Source organism: Pelophylax lessonae, assembly GCF_965119305.1.
Source record: "Pelophylax lessonae genome assembly, chromosome: 1".
In the NCBI taxonomy this organism is placed as follows: domain Eukaryota; kingdom Metazoa; phylum Chordata; class Amphibia; order Anura; family Ranidae; genus Pelophylax; species Pelophylax lessonae.
The window spans coordinates 129,443,562-129,461,392 of NC_138768.1; the positions used below are offsets into that span (position 1 = coordinate 129,443,562).

Sequence of the window (17,831 nt, forward strand, 5' to 3'; positions counted from 1 at the left end):
TACAGAAAAAAAATCTTTAGCATAATGTATACATTTATCTTCTATTAGAGTGGGACACTTGTGAAGAAAGTGGCATCATCGTATGATATTTTGCAGATGACCAGCAACACTTACTTGATTTCTTCCTGCAGAGCAGTCTCAAAGAGTTTCAGCAGAAGGTACTCTTCCCGTTGATTAGACGCATAATTATAGAGTGTGAAAATCACGGTGTCCATAAACTTAGTGGATTTGTTTTGAGGCATTTGAAAAATTAGCTTGGCTAAGTATGTTGGGTTAGTCTGAAAAGGGAAACCATATCATGAGACATACTGCTTCTATAGAAGAAAATCCCTAAAACTAGATACTGTGTACAGGAGATAAATTGAACGGTGTGCTGTACGTCACTAATGTGCAACGCATCACAAATCACAACAGCCAATCACAGATCAGCTTTTACTAGCAAGACGACACAAAACTATTCACACTAGATATTACTATGACATCATTCCCATATCTCCTGGCACCAAACACATTTGTTAAGTTGGATTGTAAGGTAAAGATATACTTACTAGTATACCATAATACCAAATTATTTTTTTAATGATTTATTTAAAATAAATGGCTTGTTTTAAAGAAATCTGTTTCAAAGGGACATATCCCAGAGGCGCTGGGACACTATTGGCACTTTTCCACTGCAAGTACCGGATCAGCTCCACTCGGAACTGCTTGGCCGAGCTCAGCTCAGTTTGTTTTTCCACTGCGTGGTACGAGTTGGCACGTTTCAGCACTGTATAGGCTCTGCTCGGTTTGCTTTTCCACTAAAGTAGTAAGTGGGTGGGATTACAGTGATTCTCTGACCAATCAGTGGCTAGTAGTGACAATCAATCAAGACTGCATGCAAAGGAATGTGGGATATGGTATAGGTACGGCCCGCTTGGAACCCCAACCGAGGTGGTACTGTTTAAGCGAGCCGTACCATGTAGTGGAAAAACCCCAGCTGTACCAAACCGTACCGAACCGTGCCAAACTGCGCTGCACCATGCAGTGGAAAAGCGCCATAACATTTATTTGTTCAGAATAGTGAGGGGAACAAAATAATTAGGCAAGCTTACTAACTCTGGTGAAGTAGCTCACATGAAACAAGGAAACCCTTTAATGGGTACCCAAATCGTGACTCAAAGCAAAGATAAACCAGAGGAGTACCAGACCAAATGATTTTAGAGTCTAAATCACTTGAGAAGATCACCTAAAACATTGAACGTGTGTCAGGGGTCAAGCTACTTCCTCTTCATTATGGCTTAATATCAAGACAGAGCTTAAGTGGGCTCAATATAGGTCTCTCCCAAAGTCTCTACCACCTAAGAAACAGTAGGCTGCTATAAACAGTGCCCTGAAAAAGTATTCAAACCCCTTGACATTTTCCACATTTTCTCATGTTACAACCAAAAACAAATTTATTTTATTGGGATTTTATGTGATAGACCAATACAATGTGAAACATAATTTTGAAGTGGAAGGAAAATGATAAATGGTTTTTCATTTTTTTTTTACAAATATCTGAAAAGTGTGGCATGCATTTGTATTCAGCCCCCCTTACTCTGATAACTCTAACTAAAATCTAGTGGAACCAAATGCCTTCAGTCACCTAACTAGTTAATAGAGTCCACCTGTGTCTAATTTAATCTCAGTACAAATACAGCTGTTCTGTGAAGCCCTCAGAGATTTGTTAGAGAATCTTAGTGAACAAACAGCACCATGAAGGCCAAGGAACACACCAGACCGGTCAGGGATAAAGTTGTGGAGAAGTTTAAAGCAGGGTTAGGTTATAAAAAAAATATCCTAAGTTTTGAACATCTCATGGAGCACGGTTTGTTCTATCATCCGCAAATGGAAAGAGTATGGCACAACTGCAAACCTACCAAGACATGGCCGTCATGAGTGTCCGCAGAACTTTCTTCAGGGGGGGGCATCATTTTGAGGTCACCCATGCTCCGCACCTTTTCAACAATGTCATGAAGGGGAGGGGCTTAGTCATTATACTTATATTGAGTATTTTTAAAGGGCAAACGGCAGCATTTATTTTAGAATTTGCTGCTGAGCACTGGCACTGTGGTCAGTTTACGTGTCTCCATCATCCGCAGCTCTCCTGTCCTCCTCTGTCCTCTCTCCCACCTCCCTCCCTGCCTGTCTGCCCCTGTATCAGTGCCCGCCCCCTCCCCTCCTGCTGCTGTAGTTTCATTTAAAGCTTTATATCCTGTGTACAGTCTGTTTAATAATCCTATGTGCCCCCGAGTCTGTGTTTTATAAAAAGTTTTCAGAGCGCCAGGCGCCACCTCTCTCCTCCTCCCCTCCTGACTGACATCAGCAGGGAATATTCGGCCCCGCCCACGGCAGGTAGCTGTCAGACGGGGAAAGCAGAGAGCCGATGGGTCACATGAGCAGTGCTCGGCACTATAAAAATTGGTATAGAACGGCTTATTTTTTTAAAACACAGACACAGGGGCACACATGATTATTAAACAGACCAGACAGGATGGTATAAAGTGGCTTAACAGCCACTTTAAAGGGGAAGTTGAGATCCCCCCCCCCCCCCCCTTGCCCCTACCTGCAGACGCCCATGATGGCCGTCCACCTAAACTGACAGGCCGGGCAAGGAGAGCATTAATCAGAGAAGCAGCCAAGAGGCCCATGATATTTCTGGAGGAGCTGAACAGATCCAAAGCACAGGTGTGAGAATCTGTACACAGGACAACTATTAGTCGTGCACTCCACAAATCTGGCCTTTATGGAAGAGTGGCAGGAAGAAAGCCATTGTGGAAAGAAAGCCATAAGAAGTCCTGTTTGCAGTTTGCGAGACGGCATGTGGGGGACACAGCAAACATATGAAAGAAGGTGCTCTGCTCAGATGAGACGAAAATTGAACTTTTTGGCATAAAAGCAAAACGCTATGTGCGGCAGAAAACTAACACTGCACATCACCCTGAACACACCATCCCCACTGTGAAACATTGTGGTGGCAGCATCATGTTGTGGGGATGCTTTTCTTCAGCAGGGACAGGGAAGCAATCAGAGCTGATGGGAAGATGGATGGAGCCAAACACAGGGCAATCTTAGGGGAAAACCTGTTCGAGTCTGCAAAAGACTTGAGACTGGGGCAGAGGTTCACCTTCCAGCAGAACAACAGCCCTAAACATACAGCCAGAGCTATAATGGAATGGTTTAGATCAAAGCATAGTCATGGGTTAGAATGGCCCAGTCGGAGTCCAGACCAATTGGCCAAATCCAATTGATAATCTGTGGCAAGACTTGAAAATTGCTGTTAAGACGCTCTCCATCCAGTCTGACTGAGCTTGAGCTATTTTTAAGAGCAAAATGGGCAAAAATGTCATTCTCTAGATGTACGAAGCTGGTAGAGACATCCCCAAAAAAGACTTGCAGCGGTAATTGCAGGGAAAGGTTGTTCCACAAAGTATTGACTCAGAGGGGCTGAATACAAATGCCCGCCACACTTTTCAGATATTTGTAAAAACTTTTGAAAACCAATTATTATTTTCCTTCCACTTCGTGTTGGTCTATCACATAAAATCCCAATAGAATATATATATTTTTTTATGTTGTAATTTGTGAACCATTTCAAGGGGTATGAATACTTTTTCAAGGAACTGTAAATGTTTGCTTTGAGGTTTTATCCTGCTTTAAGCTCTGACTTGATATTAAACCTGATGAAGGGAGAGTTAATGCATTGGCTGTTTTATGTGATCTTTCTATTATTCACTACATCAATTTGGACTTTCACCATCTGGACCGGCCTTCCTCCTAGTTGCCTATACTTAAAAAAAAAAAAAAAATCAATATCCATTTAGAAGAGGTCTATTTAAAATGGTCTCTGTCTTTTCCAAAGCGCTAGAATCTTGAATTTCTTCCATGGGAACAAATTTACTAAACAAGAACCAAAGTCATCTATCTATATGTACATGAGAATATAAATAGTGTAAGTGTTATACAATCTGCAGGCATGACATACTGCAGGTCAGTGAATGTGAAGTGTGTACTTGGTGAGAATCTACATAGAATATATACAGTTTGTTGTTGTTCATTATGAACAAGACTTCAGCACCAAATATGGGAACACCAACAACCAATAAGATCCTTTCATTGCTGAAAAAGCTGGTCTTGGTGCACGCATTCCTATATTCTCTAAAAGCGCTCAATCATTTGAGATATGAATGTTACTTAAAAATAAGAAAAAAATACCTATAAGTGCGGGCTTTTAAAGTTTTAACTTAGATAAAAAAGTGAAAGATCAACTTTAAAATGAAGCATTCAATAGCGAATTTCCAGGGGTTTTTCCATGAGTTTTATTCCTATGAAAGAATTGTCGCTGGGGTATCAACGGACAGGCAAAGCGTGAAGGTGGAAATCTGTTGCTGGGAAAATTCACACACACTAATTAGCTTTTTCTTTCTTTATTCCATTTTTTAAGTGTATGTAAAGTGAAACTTTTTGGCTTTGTTGAGGATTGAGTAGGGGAATGTTGAAACCCCTGTCAGTATTCTGTCTATGGTCCTTTGAGGAAAGTTCCCTTAACTTCCAATCCTGCAGACCAACAGCAAAATAGGAATCCTCATAGACTGTTGCTACAGGAAGAGGTGTCCCCAATGGAAACATTCCCCCCCCCCGAGTAACGTGGTGATGATCACAAGAAAAAACAGAGAGGGTGAATGTACCCAGTGGAAATCCAGACCACCATAAAAATCAGATTGAGGCTTTAACTCTTACACTATAAAAGTTTTCCCATACTTAAGATATGGTTAGCCTTCTATTTTTAGTTTTTACACCCCCAGTTTTCACTAAATGAACTAGCCAGTAATGCACTCCCTGTATTAAGCTGGATACACACTATACGATTGTTTTTAGATTTTTTCCTTTAGATTTACCAAAACCATATACCTTAATATGAGGTCAAACCTAAACACTTTAAATTTGTATGCAATCAGGCAGGCCCTTGCACTACATAGTAAAGGTAAATCTATAGGAAATCGAACAACAAAAGTTGTATAGTGTGTATTCAGCTTTAGAGTGCCTCAAGTCTGGATGAAAGAGCAACAGAGATACCTTTGGACAGCAGCAATGTCCGTTTGGGGGAGGGGAGTGTAAAGCCTCGTACACACGAACAGATTATCGGACGATCTGTCATCCATTTTTTGTTGCATGCTAGTCTCATGTCGATAGTGAAGAGGTTACTTTCATACGAAAATTCTCGAAGGACAGAATTCAACTTCAGAAGTGATGTCATGTGTTCTTTCGTTTCTGAGCATGACTAGTCTTGCTCTTACGATTTTTTTCAGACGAAAACTGTACTAACTAAATGAAAATCGGACGTTGTGTTGACGTACGATAAAAATTTTATAGCCTGCACATCCAGTTTTTGTCGTCCAAAAATTTGTATCGGCTGTCGAAAGCACTATACTAACAATCCGAAAATCGGCAGATCGTTCGTCAGACAAAATTTTACTTCCGATTTTCGTATCATGCGTACGGACCTTTAGATGGACTAGCAGATTTAGATAAATAAATTGAAGCCAAACTCTAGCTAACACTTTTTAGGCAGCTACAGCAAATGTTTTTTTTCTTTTGGGATAAAGGTTTTACATAAACGAAAAACAGCTGAATACTGTAAGCACCCCTGTCAGTGTTAAATGGTTTGTCTCAATCCTCTACCTGCTACAAGATCACTAGAAAAAAAAATGTATGCAGCCATTATATCTAAATGTTAGCAAGCTGCAGTTCAATAAAAGTTTGCTTTTGGGATTGGTAGCGGTTTAAAAAAAAATAGCCTTCAGTGAAATGTATTTATTATCTATATACACATACCTGCAGGAGATAGAAAAGATGCTGGTAGGCCTCCAGCTTTTTCCTTTTCTCCTTACTTAGCCCTTTAATGCCTTGTTTATCCACCGTCAGCATCTCTTCCACTTGATCTTTGCTTTTCTTGTTCAGTTTCTTGCTGTGAGACACAACATCCTGCAGAAGAATACACAACATTGATATTGACTAACATCCTGTGATAGAAACTGAATGTGGATTTTCCCTGTGACCTGAAAGGTTGCCATTCAAGAAGTGACACATTTCCTATCTCAAATGAACAAATCCTTTCTTACACTTTCATTTTATTTTCTTCTGCTCCACTGGCACAGGCATGTTTCCATGCTGCAAATCTCCTGATTCCTGCTGCTAGGATTGACAGCTATGTGCAAATAGCTGTAGCCACCGAACCTGTACACTGCAATGACAGGCTTTTGGCAGCTGAAGAGGGCCCGTCATTGCAGTGTATGGCTTCGGAAGCAGCAGCTATCTTTTCACAGCTCTTAGGCTCCATTCACACCTGAGCATATCATTATCAGGTGATTTTTGCAGGTGTTTGAAGGCAGGCATTGACATCTAACAAAAATGCCTGTAATCTGCCAAAAAAGAAGCTCATGTACTTTTTTGAGCTTCAGGCGACAAAACACTCATATGTGAACATGGGCAATTGAAATGAATGGGATTCTGCTTGTTGGACATTTTGAGACTTTAGAGATGAGCGTTTTACGAGCTGAAATACACTCAGGTGTGAACAGGGCCATAATCCCAGCAGAAGGAATCAGGAGACTCTTGCCACTGGGATTTGCAAAGTGTCAAAACACTCACATGAGAATGCAGCCTTAAAGTGGTTGTAAAGGCCGAAGATTATTACAAGGTAATAAAACCTTCTGCATGCAGCTAGTCCCCCTTGGGCTGGGTTCACACTGATGCGAATTGGATTCGGGTTTCCCCACATCCATTTCAAATGACAGAAGAGTGTGCCCGGCTCTGAATGGAGCCAGTTCACACATCTCAGTAGTGGCCGTGAAGCGGATTGCGCAGGAGTCCTGTGCGTCTCGGGCTCCATTTCAGTTCTGAATTCAGGCGAAAAATGTGGGCCTTATTCGTCCCTGAAACAGAGAAGAGGGGCGCACTGGACCCCTGCTGTGAGACGCTCCGCATTAAGTGTAAACCCAGCCTTATACTTACATGAGCCTTATCCTAATCCACCGCTCTTCTCTTTGGCACAGAGACAGCCAAATGAATGCTCCCATAGCAAGGAGCTTGCTATTGAGGCAATTGGCAGAAGAAGAGGGCAGACCCGAAAAGAGGAGGATCGGGGCTGCTCTGTGAAAAACCATTGAAAAGCGCAGGTAACTATGACATGCTTGGTATTTAAAAAAAAATAATTGTGAACCTTTACAATCACCTTAATGTTAACACCTGCCCAACAGAACAATCTAATAGTACTGTATACAGACTGTTGGATGTTTTCCATACTCCTCTTTTTCTTCTTTGGCTTCCCTTACCTGTATAAAGATTGCAATATCTAATGAAGCCCCGTTTTCTGGATATAACTTTGCAATCCAGTAGATTATAGCTTCATAAAACATAAAATGGTGAGATACAGGTTGAAGCAGAACTCCAGGCAAACCACAAAATACACAGACGAAAAAAATACATGGGAACTGTTTTACCTGTCAAAGGATCCTGTTCTGAAATTTATACAGCTCTGCCACACCACTCAGCCATGTCTGGCAGTGCAAGAGGCCTAGTTTTTCTGCACTATATTTCAGTAATACTTACAGGTCTTGCCCTTCCCCAGCCAGTAACTGAATAGTAAAAGGAGAAACAGCAAACTATATAGCTCTTCTCTCAGTCACCCCGCTTTTTCCACCTAACAGCATGCTTTAAAGGATTGTAAAAGGCTGCTACCAAGTAAAATGAAGGTACTCACACTGCTCACATTTAAAGTAGTACTAAAGACTACATTTACAGTAATTATAGTAGTGAAGCAAGGACCTCTTTCCTATTGATTATGGACTGTGTTACCTGTACAATCTTCTTTTGTTATAGCTAGCTTTTAAGTGCCACTGAGGATACAATTTAAACTTTCAGGGCCAGTTCAAACTGGGAATCACAATGGAATGCGCTGTGTGTTCCTGTGTGATTCAAACACAGTTCTGTGCTATGCAATTTCAGCCCATTCATTTCGAACAGGCTAAAATTGCAGCCCACTGCACCAAAAGCTGTGCATGCATTACTTTTGGAAACTCACCACAACTGCATCACATAGTACTTCTGTACCAGGCAAGCTGGTGTGGGCAAATCTGCAATTGATACACAGAAACCAGTTTCTTACTCATCTCCTGCTGCTATCATCCCTGAAAAATCTACAGTCTCAGCTGTACTGCAGCCAGCATACCTAAAGGCTGGTACACATGAGTCAAATATTGTCAAGTTCAGCAGAAACCAGCCGACATTTGTCCAATGTGTACAGCTTCTTGTCCGCCAGAAGTCGGTCTCACAACTGGGTTCTGTTAAATGAACACGCTGCAAAAACCAGCATCCAATAGCCCTGTCAAAACCAAATAGCACAGTAGAGAGATTGTCACAGTAACATGGGATGAGTTAAGGCCCGTACACACGTACCGATCGTCGGCATACAAACGTCGGTGGACGAAGGATCTGCCGATTGTACGCGTGTTAGTATGGTGCCTCCGACAGATGTCTGCGCACAATCCGCGGACAAAAGTCTTTCTTGCAAACATGAAAATTTTTGTATGCCGACACCAGAACGGACGATTGTTCGCCTGTCAGTACACAATTCGGCCGACAGACCGCAGATTTGCAAGACTGGGCATGCTCAGAAAATAGAAAACACAGGGAAAGTTAACCATTACATGACATCACTTCTGCAGTCGGCGGACAAAATTCTTGTGCTGTCCTTGTGCTGTCTTTGCACTTTTCAGCAGACACCGACATCCCGGGGAGAAAAGAGGAACATTTGTATGCCGACCATCGGTACGTGTGTACGGGGCTTTAGTATGGCAACCTCTCAGCTTTTTTTAATTCAGCCCACTGGGTTGAACAAACTAAAAAATAAAAAAAACTCCCCGTGTGTACTTCGCTTAACAGGTCTGGGCTATGTGAAGTTTTATGATGCCCTTAAAATATTTTTGAGCCATAAACTACCACAATATGTCCTTGCAAGGAGAACTCTGGGAAAGTCTAATTTACTATATTCTCAGAGGTAGTTGTAAAGCTGGCCATACACTAGTAGTTATTTAAAAGAATATTTCCTTCAAGTAAATGCGGTGCTGCTGCGCGGTTCAGGAGATATTAACCCTGCATGCAGCCGCTGACATCAGCGGCGCATGTGCTCTGAAGGTCCGGCGTATTCTGTCGGAACTTCAGAGCTCCTTGCTGGAATGGAGGGCTCCTGCATGCATTGGGTGGAAGTGACGTCATCGTGGCTCCGGCAACTCACAGCGCCGGAGCACGTAAGAAACGCAGAGGGAACAGGTCAGCTCCCTCAGCGGTTACCGGGCACCACTGTGGGGGTGCTTTGTTCTAAGGTAAGTATTTCATACTGTGAGATGCATACTAGCACATTATGCTATTGTCTTGCAGGTCTTTTTTTTGGTTTACTACCACTTTAATGGGTTGTCACAGATATTGAGTAATTTTATTATGAATTGATTAGCATATATATACACAAAGAGTAACACTGCATTTACTTGAACGAGATTTAGGTTACTCCCTTAAGGGTTAATCATTGTTGCAGGCTGCTACAGGTACAAACCATTTTAAATACCTTAGCACGGAGTCTACAATCTATATTTTGTATATTTCAAAAGAATGTTTGTACCAAGATTCATATAAAAATTCTCTGCACATTCGAAGACATGAGAAAATTATTTGAAAGTGCGTAACAATTTAATTTGCTTTTAACATTTGATTTCGGAATGAATGGACTTTGGCCACTTTTAAAAATGTGATCATTCAATAAAAGATTTACATCCTGCTCCCTCCAATTTCTTCATCACTGAGGTAGAAAATGAAAGTCGATTTGTCCTCACTAACAGTTATAGAATTAAATGAATCTTCTCAGAACAGAAAATGTTAAACAAAAGTTTACTAGTGTATGACCTGGTGTACAGTTCACCTTTGAGTAAAAAATACTAAATACACATATTTTTGCAGGAAAAATAAGTGCATTTGTCATTTTGTCCCCAGGATCCTGCAAAGCATTGCACCCGCAATCAGCAGATCACGTATGCAACGCTGGGTCCTTCAGCTTTCTCTGTACATGCTTTCTGTTTGAAGGTTGGAGGACTTGTGAATGGATTAGGAGCTCTCGTAGCTTCTTCATTCACAGATTTCAGGTGAATGAATCACATGGCTGTGATAGTGATTTTAATATGGCAGCGGTTGTGGGGGAGAAAAACTCCCGCCTGCTGTCAACTGGGGGAGGTGTTTGGGGGGGAATAGACATGTTCTGTTACATGTCACATACTAAATTATGGTGTAACTTATATATTCCAAAACATTAACTTATTCTTTAACTCTCTGTCTATGGCTCTGCCATAGCCGTTTGTTGCTGGGGTACTTGGCGTCAAACTGCTTTCATCTGACAGCCGGCAGTCTGCTTGTCAGATTCACACACAATCTGCAGACACCAGGAGTGTGTGTAACCCCCCCCCCCCCCCCATACGGACCGGACAGAGAAAGGGAAGTTTATTATTATATATTTATAAAATGCAGTTTATTCGGTTGTGTCTGGCTGCAAAAAATCAGCTGTCTGTGGTACCCCTACTGCTATTTTAAATGCTGTAGTTGGTTTTCTTGTGGGGAGGGGGGGGGGGTTAAGGACCACTATGGTAGGGTGACTACTTCAATTCAAATACATGCTGGGACCAGAAGCCTTAGCAATAGGAACAGACAATCAGGCTTTTGCAGCAGGATATCCAGATGAGGACACAACAAAGTGTATAATGCACATTATAATTACTACAGAGGGCACTGTACATTACAGTTACCTGGAGGTCTTCTTGAACTACAGAACCATTTTCTTCACCTTCTCTGATCAGGCAACTGCAAGCAATGCTTTGAACTACACATCCAGGCTGAGTTTGAGGTTTATAAAAACATGTTTCTATAATGTCTGCTCTACTTCCTGCACTCTTCAGGAAGGCCATCCTGTTTCGAATGCTTGCCAAAAAGATGTACAAAAATTCTAACCTGTAAAGTGATCCTATTCTTCACCAGCAAGCCTATTTTGATATCCATGAGGTTGAGATCTTTTTCCAGCTGCTGGTTTGACCGAATTTTTGTCACTACTTCTTCCCGTAACCTGGTCACTTCCAACTCCTCCTGAAAGTCCAAGTCACTCTGGTCCAGGAGATGGACGAACTTTCTGACCACATTGAGAGGGGGGTTTTCTGAGCAAACTGCAATGAAACGTGAAAAGAATAGGCGCAGTAATAGATTTTATCTACAAATAAATGACAGGTGATCTATTCACAGATCATAAATGTTAAGTGTAATATGATACCAAAAGATGAGGCCTGCATGTATATCACCTCTACTAGTATACCCATCTTTTACACAGAACATGTTAATGTTTTACAGGTAGCTTCTTAGAGTTTTGTAAGACTAACATCATAAAAAGAAAATATTTTTTCAGTTATACCATACACATTATAACCCTACATAATACTAATGAAAACGTTTAAATATTGATCTTTTTTTCAATTTAGCCTAAAAAAAATAAAAATTAAACATAGCTAAAGATACCTGAAAAAAATCTCCATGCAATATACTATTAAATGCTTTTCTACCACCCAAACTGATATTCATTATTTATACGTTTCCAAGAAAGACCTTTGACGCACTAAAGACAGGGATGATTGGCTACAAATTTGGTCTACAATGGCCTCCTGCTCTACTAATATAGCCACAACCGATTAGCACATCTTCACCCATCTCTTCTTGGCATGTGCCATCATGGCTGCCCTGCCTTGGGAGATGTCTTGCACATTTGGTGGACCTGTCCAATGAGTGCAAGGCATTGGTCGAAAGTTTTCAACTCCTGCAGTCTGTTTAATTATTCCTTCCCTAGAGGCCCCTTGTAAGCTCTACTCCATCTTAAGCCTCCAGGTCTTACTAAGCCCCAATTCAAATTGGCAACCTATATTCTATTAGCAGCAAAAGAGTATAGCATAAGCTTGGAAGAAGCAGTTTGCTTACTCTGCCGAAGTTTGTGGACCTTTCAATGCCTTTTTCATGAATGAAAAAATTACCAGTGTTCTTTAACACACATATAAGAAATAATATATAATATATAAGAAATTCCCTACAGTATGGGCTCTGTGGATACAATACGTCCATCCTTCGATGCCCATACCAAGTTATTCATCCCTATGGACACTGAGTCCTTTGGTCCTGGCTTGGGTGTCTTCAATGTGTACCTTCCCCTCCCTCACTTCACTCCCTTTTTACCCACTCCATATATCTCCCTACCGTGGAGACTCTCTCTTTTGTCTCTATCTTGAGGCAGACTCCATTTTCCATTTGGATAAATATGGACTTATGTAATTGGTGGCTACAACTCTGGTAACCTATGGTGTATTTCCTATATCCATATATTTATTCATGCTACAACTTTATTTGCTAAAAGTAAATATTATACATGCATGATTTGATCTTCAGCAGATAAAATCTGATTCAAAAAATGTGTGGGCACAACTGAACATTAGGGGTGGTTATTTTTTCCACCCAAGAATTACACATTTTTCTTTTATAATATCTTTATTTTCCCTTTAAAGACAAACACAGAGGAAAATCCATTAAAGAAAAAAAGAAAATAAAAAAACAGTATAAGTACATAGCAGGACATGAGGCGCAAACTGAGCTGTAGAAATGAATAGACTGGTGTATTTAACTGGGAAATCATGTGAATCCTAAATTATAGTTGTATGAATCATGGGTGAAAAGTTTAATAAATAGATCCCATACTATAATACCACTGGGTGAATCTGCCAATAAGGCCAAGAGAGACAAGTAAGAGGATTAGTTGCAGTATTCTGTTCAGTTTTTTCTCTTTTAAAGGATAAGTTCACTTTAGAAACATGTTACACGCTCCACCTGTTTTTAGGGCAGAACATGTAATATGTTCCAACATCTGCAGCTCTCCGGCCTGTGACAGTGGATGGGGATCTTCTCCCTGCACCTACTGTCACAATTTTAAAACAGCTTCCTGTGAATGAATGCCTACAGGTTGTAGTTTTCAATGAGCTGCCAGGGTGCTGGTGAGCTTCTTCATAGTCCATTGATCTTCCTGCTCAGGTAACTGTCTGCTTGTACGAGGTACGGGCAGACGACTATGCTGAGAGCCTGCAGCAGCAGGACATCTCAGGTGCAATTTGTGTTACCAAGCAATTGAGCAGGTGTACCTAATAAAGTGGGCGGAGAGTATACTTAGTTTATAGGCCTAGAAATCCTCTGTAAATGAATAAAGCTCATTGCGATTAGTCACAGTACTATCCACACAGACAGGATGAGTTCTATTGCCACAAACTAAACACTATATCAGGATTTCTTATCTCCCTTTGTTTAATAAACAAGATCACTTTTGAACATCTTATATCTTCCACCTGTTTTTAGGGTAGAACATGTAACCATTTTCCAGCATCTGCAGCTCTCCTCCTGCAACCCCCCCCCCCCGGCTCCTTGTGACAGCAGACCGGGGATCTTCTCCCTGCACCTGCTGTCACTATTCGACAGTGGGACCACGTGGGGCTCCGCCCAAATGGCCATGTCATTAGTTCGCAGTTTCCTGTGAATGAAATTCTACAAGTACCGTCAGCCATTGCAACTGACGGCTTGTAGTTTTTAATGATCTGTGAGGGTGCTGGCGAGTGTTCTCGTAGTATTTTGATCTCCCTGGCCGTATGAGGTACGGGCAGACGGCTATGCTGAGAGTCTGCAGGAGCTGGACATTGCTGATTGCAGGTGCAAAGCTCTGCAGGCTCCCTAAAAAAATAAATAAATAAATGCACTTTTTTTTACCTGCAAAAAAGGTGCATTTATTATTTCTTTTTTTGTTTAAAAGGTGAACCTATCCTTTATTTCACAGTACTATATATTTAAATGTACATTTTCCACAATTCTCTCAACACTTACTTAATGTCCTGTAGTCATCTCTGGCTTTGTTAGCTTTGAGGAATGCTTGTATTTTTATTATTTCTTTCTCCTGTGCGATAAAGGAAGGCAGTTTTATGGTTTATCAACCAGGTAAAAGAATACAACACAGCTGATACTTCTAGAGAAGGAGAACTCACATGATCTTTAAAATACTGAAGCCTCTTCTGGTATTCTCTCTTTGTTTTTAGCATCCGGAACCATGACTGAATCTTAAACAGACCAAAATAGAGGATGTTCAATTACTGGGTAGTAAACATTCTAAACATCTCGCACATCAGAATCAATTTGACAACTGTCAACAAAACAGACATTATGGAAAACCAAGAGAAAAAATAATGAAATTGATATAACATTGTCTTTATTTTAAATAAATCTTTTCATTAAAAGGAACTCTGTTATGAGTGAAATATGATGCGGTGTAGGGAGGCGATTGCACAATATTCAAACTATATTTTAATCACTTATTCTGGATTCAATGTAATTAATACAGATGGAATACACTTTATAGTATTTGCATCCAGGAATATACAATATATATGGAAACACCAGTGACTGTAAGTGAGATTGTGGGACCATATACAGTAATTCAGTCGCTGTCCTAGTGAATTTTATTAATAAGCAGGAAGGAATTTTTTTTTTTTAAATATTTCTGGAATATAGTTTAGCTTTATCCTTATTGAATTATCTCTATTTTGAAGGATTTGAGAAAATATTTATCATGTTAATAGTGAGTAATATGCCTATAAAGATTATTATATTTGATCAGCACCTTTTTTCCCATGTTTCTACAAAAAGAAAAATTGGAGGTTTTCCTTTTTTCAACAGACTTTTGGCCACAGTGTGTATGTCAGGCTAAAGACAAGTATATCATATTATATAATACGATCACAATGAAAACTTGCCCAAAAATTTGACTTTAACCCTTTAGACCAAAACCAACGATGACTTACAAGGAATGTCAAAATCAGTAGCATTATTTATGGTTAAAATTGTATACCTTGACAATGCCAATAATGTTTCCTTGCAGTAGTTTCAGTCTGTCAGTATACGATTTCCTCTGCTTATATCCTTTCCAAGAAGCCTGCATGTTAAGAAAATACAGTCAACGTTAAGAGACGGACAAACACATTTCTACATCTATATATTAGTACTGTGGGATTCTGTTGCCTGCTGAAAATTAACTAAATTATCTAAAGGAAGTTTACTTTTAAAGAGGGTTTACAATATAAAAAAAATCTGGTGTTGTAAGGAAAGTAGTATCATTCATGTTTAGAACATACCCCTGAGGTATGTCTGCTTCTAGGTGTACTCCTGCTAATTAAATGAAATTCATTATGCTAGTTTGACAGTTTATTTAATAATATATTTCACACAAAATACACTGAATTTGTTTTTTTTTTTTATAGTACAAAATAAGGGGTTGCTTGAAAAGCACCAAGATACAGCAAATAAAACTGGGATTTTTGACTTACCGTAAAAATCCATTTCTCTGCTGTTCATTGATGGACACAGCTCCTCATCTCCTTGACCATTGGGTTATGCTGCCCCCTACAGGAGTAGGACACTAGGCAGGAAAAGGCTTGACTACGCCCATGGGGTAGTCCCAGGGGGTATAACCCCACTCTCCACTATAGGCATTCAGTTTTGTTGCAAGCAGTGTCAGAAGAAAACCAACTCCACTGAGGGGTGGGTGCTGTGTCCGTCAATAAACATCAGAGAAATGGATTTTACGGTAATTCAAAAATCCCATTTTCTCTTTCATTCATTGACGGACACAGCTCTTCATTTTCTTGACCGTTGGGACGTTGAAAAGCAATGTCAAACATGAGGGGTGGGAACAGCAAATAAAAATTCCCAAGGCTAAACCGTAGCCAACCAGGTAACATGGAACTCAATGGATGCCCTATTGATCGTGCCTCCCGAGGGACTTATGGTCCCGGGACTGTCTAAATGGGAGAAGGCATTGAATAAAACCTTTACACCTGTGCAATGACAAAATATTATACTTTTTGCCCTTAAGTCATCTATATGCACCCGCACTCAGGAGATGAACTACAAACGATTGCAACACTGGTACTATTCCCCGTGGCTTTCCGCAGATTTTTTCCTGACACTTCAGACTGTTGTTGGCAGTGCGGAGGGGAACTGGGCACCGAGGCTTACACGATATTGGACAACAGTGAGACAAATCAACCAGAAATTTACGGACCTCCCAATCCAAGATGACCCTGCTTTCTTTCTGCTACATTGTACACAAATGTCTGTTCCAAAATACAAAAAAAAAAAATCAATCTTGCGCCACCTCCTTGATGCTGCTAAGGCCTGTATCAGTCTATGTTGGAAGAGCACCAATCCTCCCTCTATAGCTCTGTGGCTAAATAAAGTTAGATCAGTGGAAATTCTAGAAGACTTGGTCTTGACAACCCAGGGCAGGGGAGAACAATATACCAAAACCTGCTCGCTCTGGAATCATTTTGTTCTTTCCGACAAGGGGAAAGCTCTCCTAGCTGGGTAGTACCCTTACAAAAAGGGAACCCCCTTTCCTCAACTGCCCCTGTGGGTTAAATGTTGTCCATGTACCCAACTTACGCGACATCCTACCTAGTATCCGGTCAACAGAGCTAAAGATCTGCCCCCCCTTTTTTTCTCTCCCCCCCCCTTCCTTTTCTCCATCCTGCTATCTCTCTTTCGCAGCTTCTCCTTCCTCTCCCTATAAAATCCCCCCAGAAAATATTTGTTAGATTAAGGGTTTCTCCATTTTAGACTTGTGAAGCTTTGAAATAATTTCCCCCACACCAGTTATTTTTGTCAATACCAACTACTGTGAGCAACGTTTCTATTCATAAAACTATCTATATGACTTTTGGTCGATTTCATTGCTCTTGAACTCTCTAACTCTACATATGACATCTTTGTACATGTGCATTTGTTCAAATGTTGTATCTTTACATTCTGCACTTATCAATAAATAAAGAATTTTAAAACAAGAAAAACAAAACAAAACATAGAGCTCAACCATAAACAACTGGAGCTCAACTGAAAAAACAATACACCCTTAGAGGACCAGGCACTCTAAACAGCAGCCTGCAAAACCTTGGGCCAATCCCTTGAGGTCCATCTGTAAGTACAAATAGTGAATCTGACTTCCTAAAAGACTTTGTAGCTGCCAGGTACACCCTGATTGCCGAACCACATCCAGGGAATGCAAGGCAATTTCCTTTGGATGTTTAGGCCTGGGACATAGGGAAGGTAACACAATGTCTTCATTCAAATGGAAATCAGAGACGACCTTCGTAAGAAACGACAGACAGGGACGAAGAACAACCTTATCTCTGTGAAGCACCAGGTAAGGAGAACGACAAGACAACAGCGCCAGCTCCCACACCCTGCACGCAGAAGTAATAGCCACCAAAAAGGCCATCTCCTGGGACAACGCAAGCGGGGAAACCTCCCGAAGACTTTCAAAAGGAGGTTTCTGAAGAACTGACAGCATCAAATTGAGGTCCCTCGGTGGTAATTGAAACCGCACTGGAGGAGCCAAGCGTCGAACTCCCTGTATAAAAGGTACGCACCAAGGAATGTGTGGCCAATAAGCATTGAAAGAAAACCGCTAAGGCCGAGACCTGGCCCTTGATGGTACTCAAGGCCAGGCGCTGGTCAACCCCACCCCCGTTGGAGGAAAACCAATATCCGAGCCACCAAAAAAGAGTGAGGATGAACCCAAAGAAACTCACAACACGCAATGTACGTCTTTCAAGTACCATGGTAGATCTTCCTAGAAGTAGATTTTATAGGCTTTA

The 17,831-nt window shown here is 40.8% G+C and overlaps 1 protein-coding gene across 2 annotated transcripts in view; it reads right to left on the reverse strand.

The window, feature by feature from the left end:
* The window catches only part of LOC309561249 (ras GTPase-activating-like protein IQGAP2), a 506,552-nt gene that overhangs the window by 73,859 nt on the left and 414,862 nt on the right, over window positions 1-17,831 (reverse strand). For both annotated transcript variants that reach the window (XM_082265047.1, XM_082265046.1), the window contains 6 exons: window positions 15,029-15,112; window positions 14,169-14,240; window positions 14,011-14,080; window positions 11,068-11,276; window positions 5,854-6,003; window positions 115-278 (listed from right to left, as the gene is read on the reverse strand). In XM_082265047.1, the coding sequence (XP_082121173.1) occupies window positions 115-278; window positions 5,854-6,003; window positions 11,068-11,276; window positions 14,011-14,080; window positions 14,169-14,240; window positions 15,029-15,112 (749 nt within the window). The remainder of the gene's footprint in view (window positions 1-114; window positions 279-5,853; window positions 6,004-11,067; window positions 11,277-14,010; window positions 14,081-14,168; window positions 14,241-15,028; window positions 15,113-17,831) is intronic.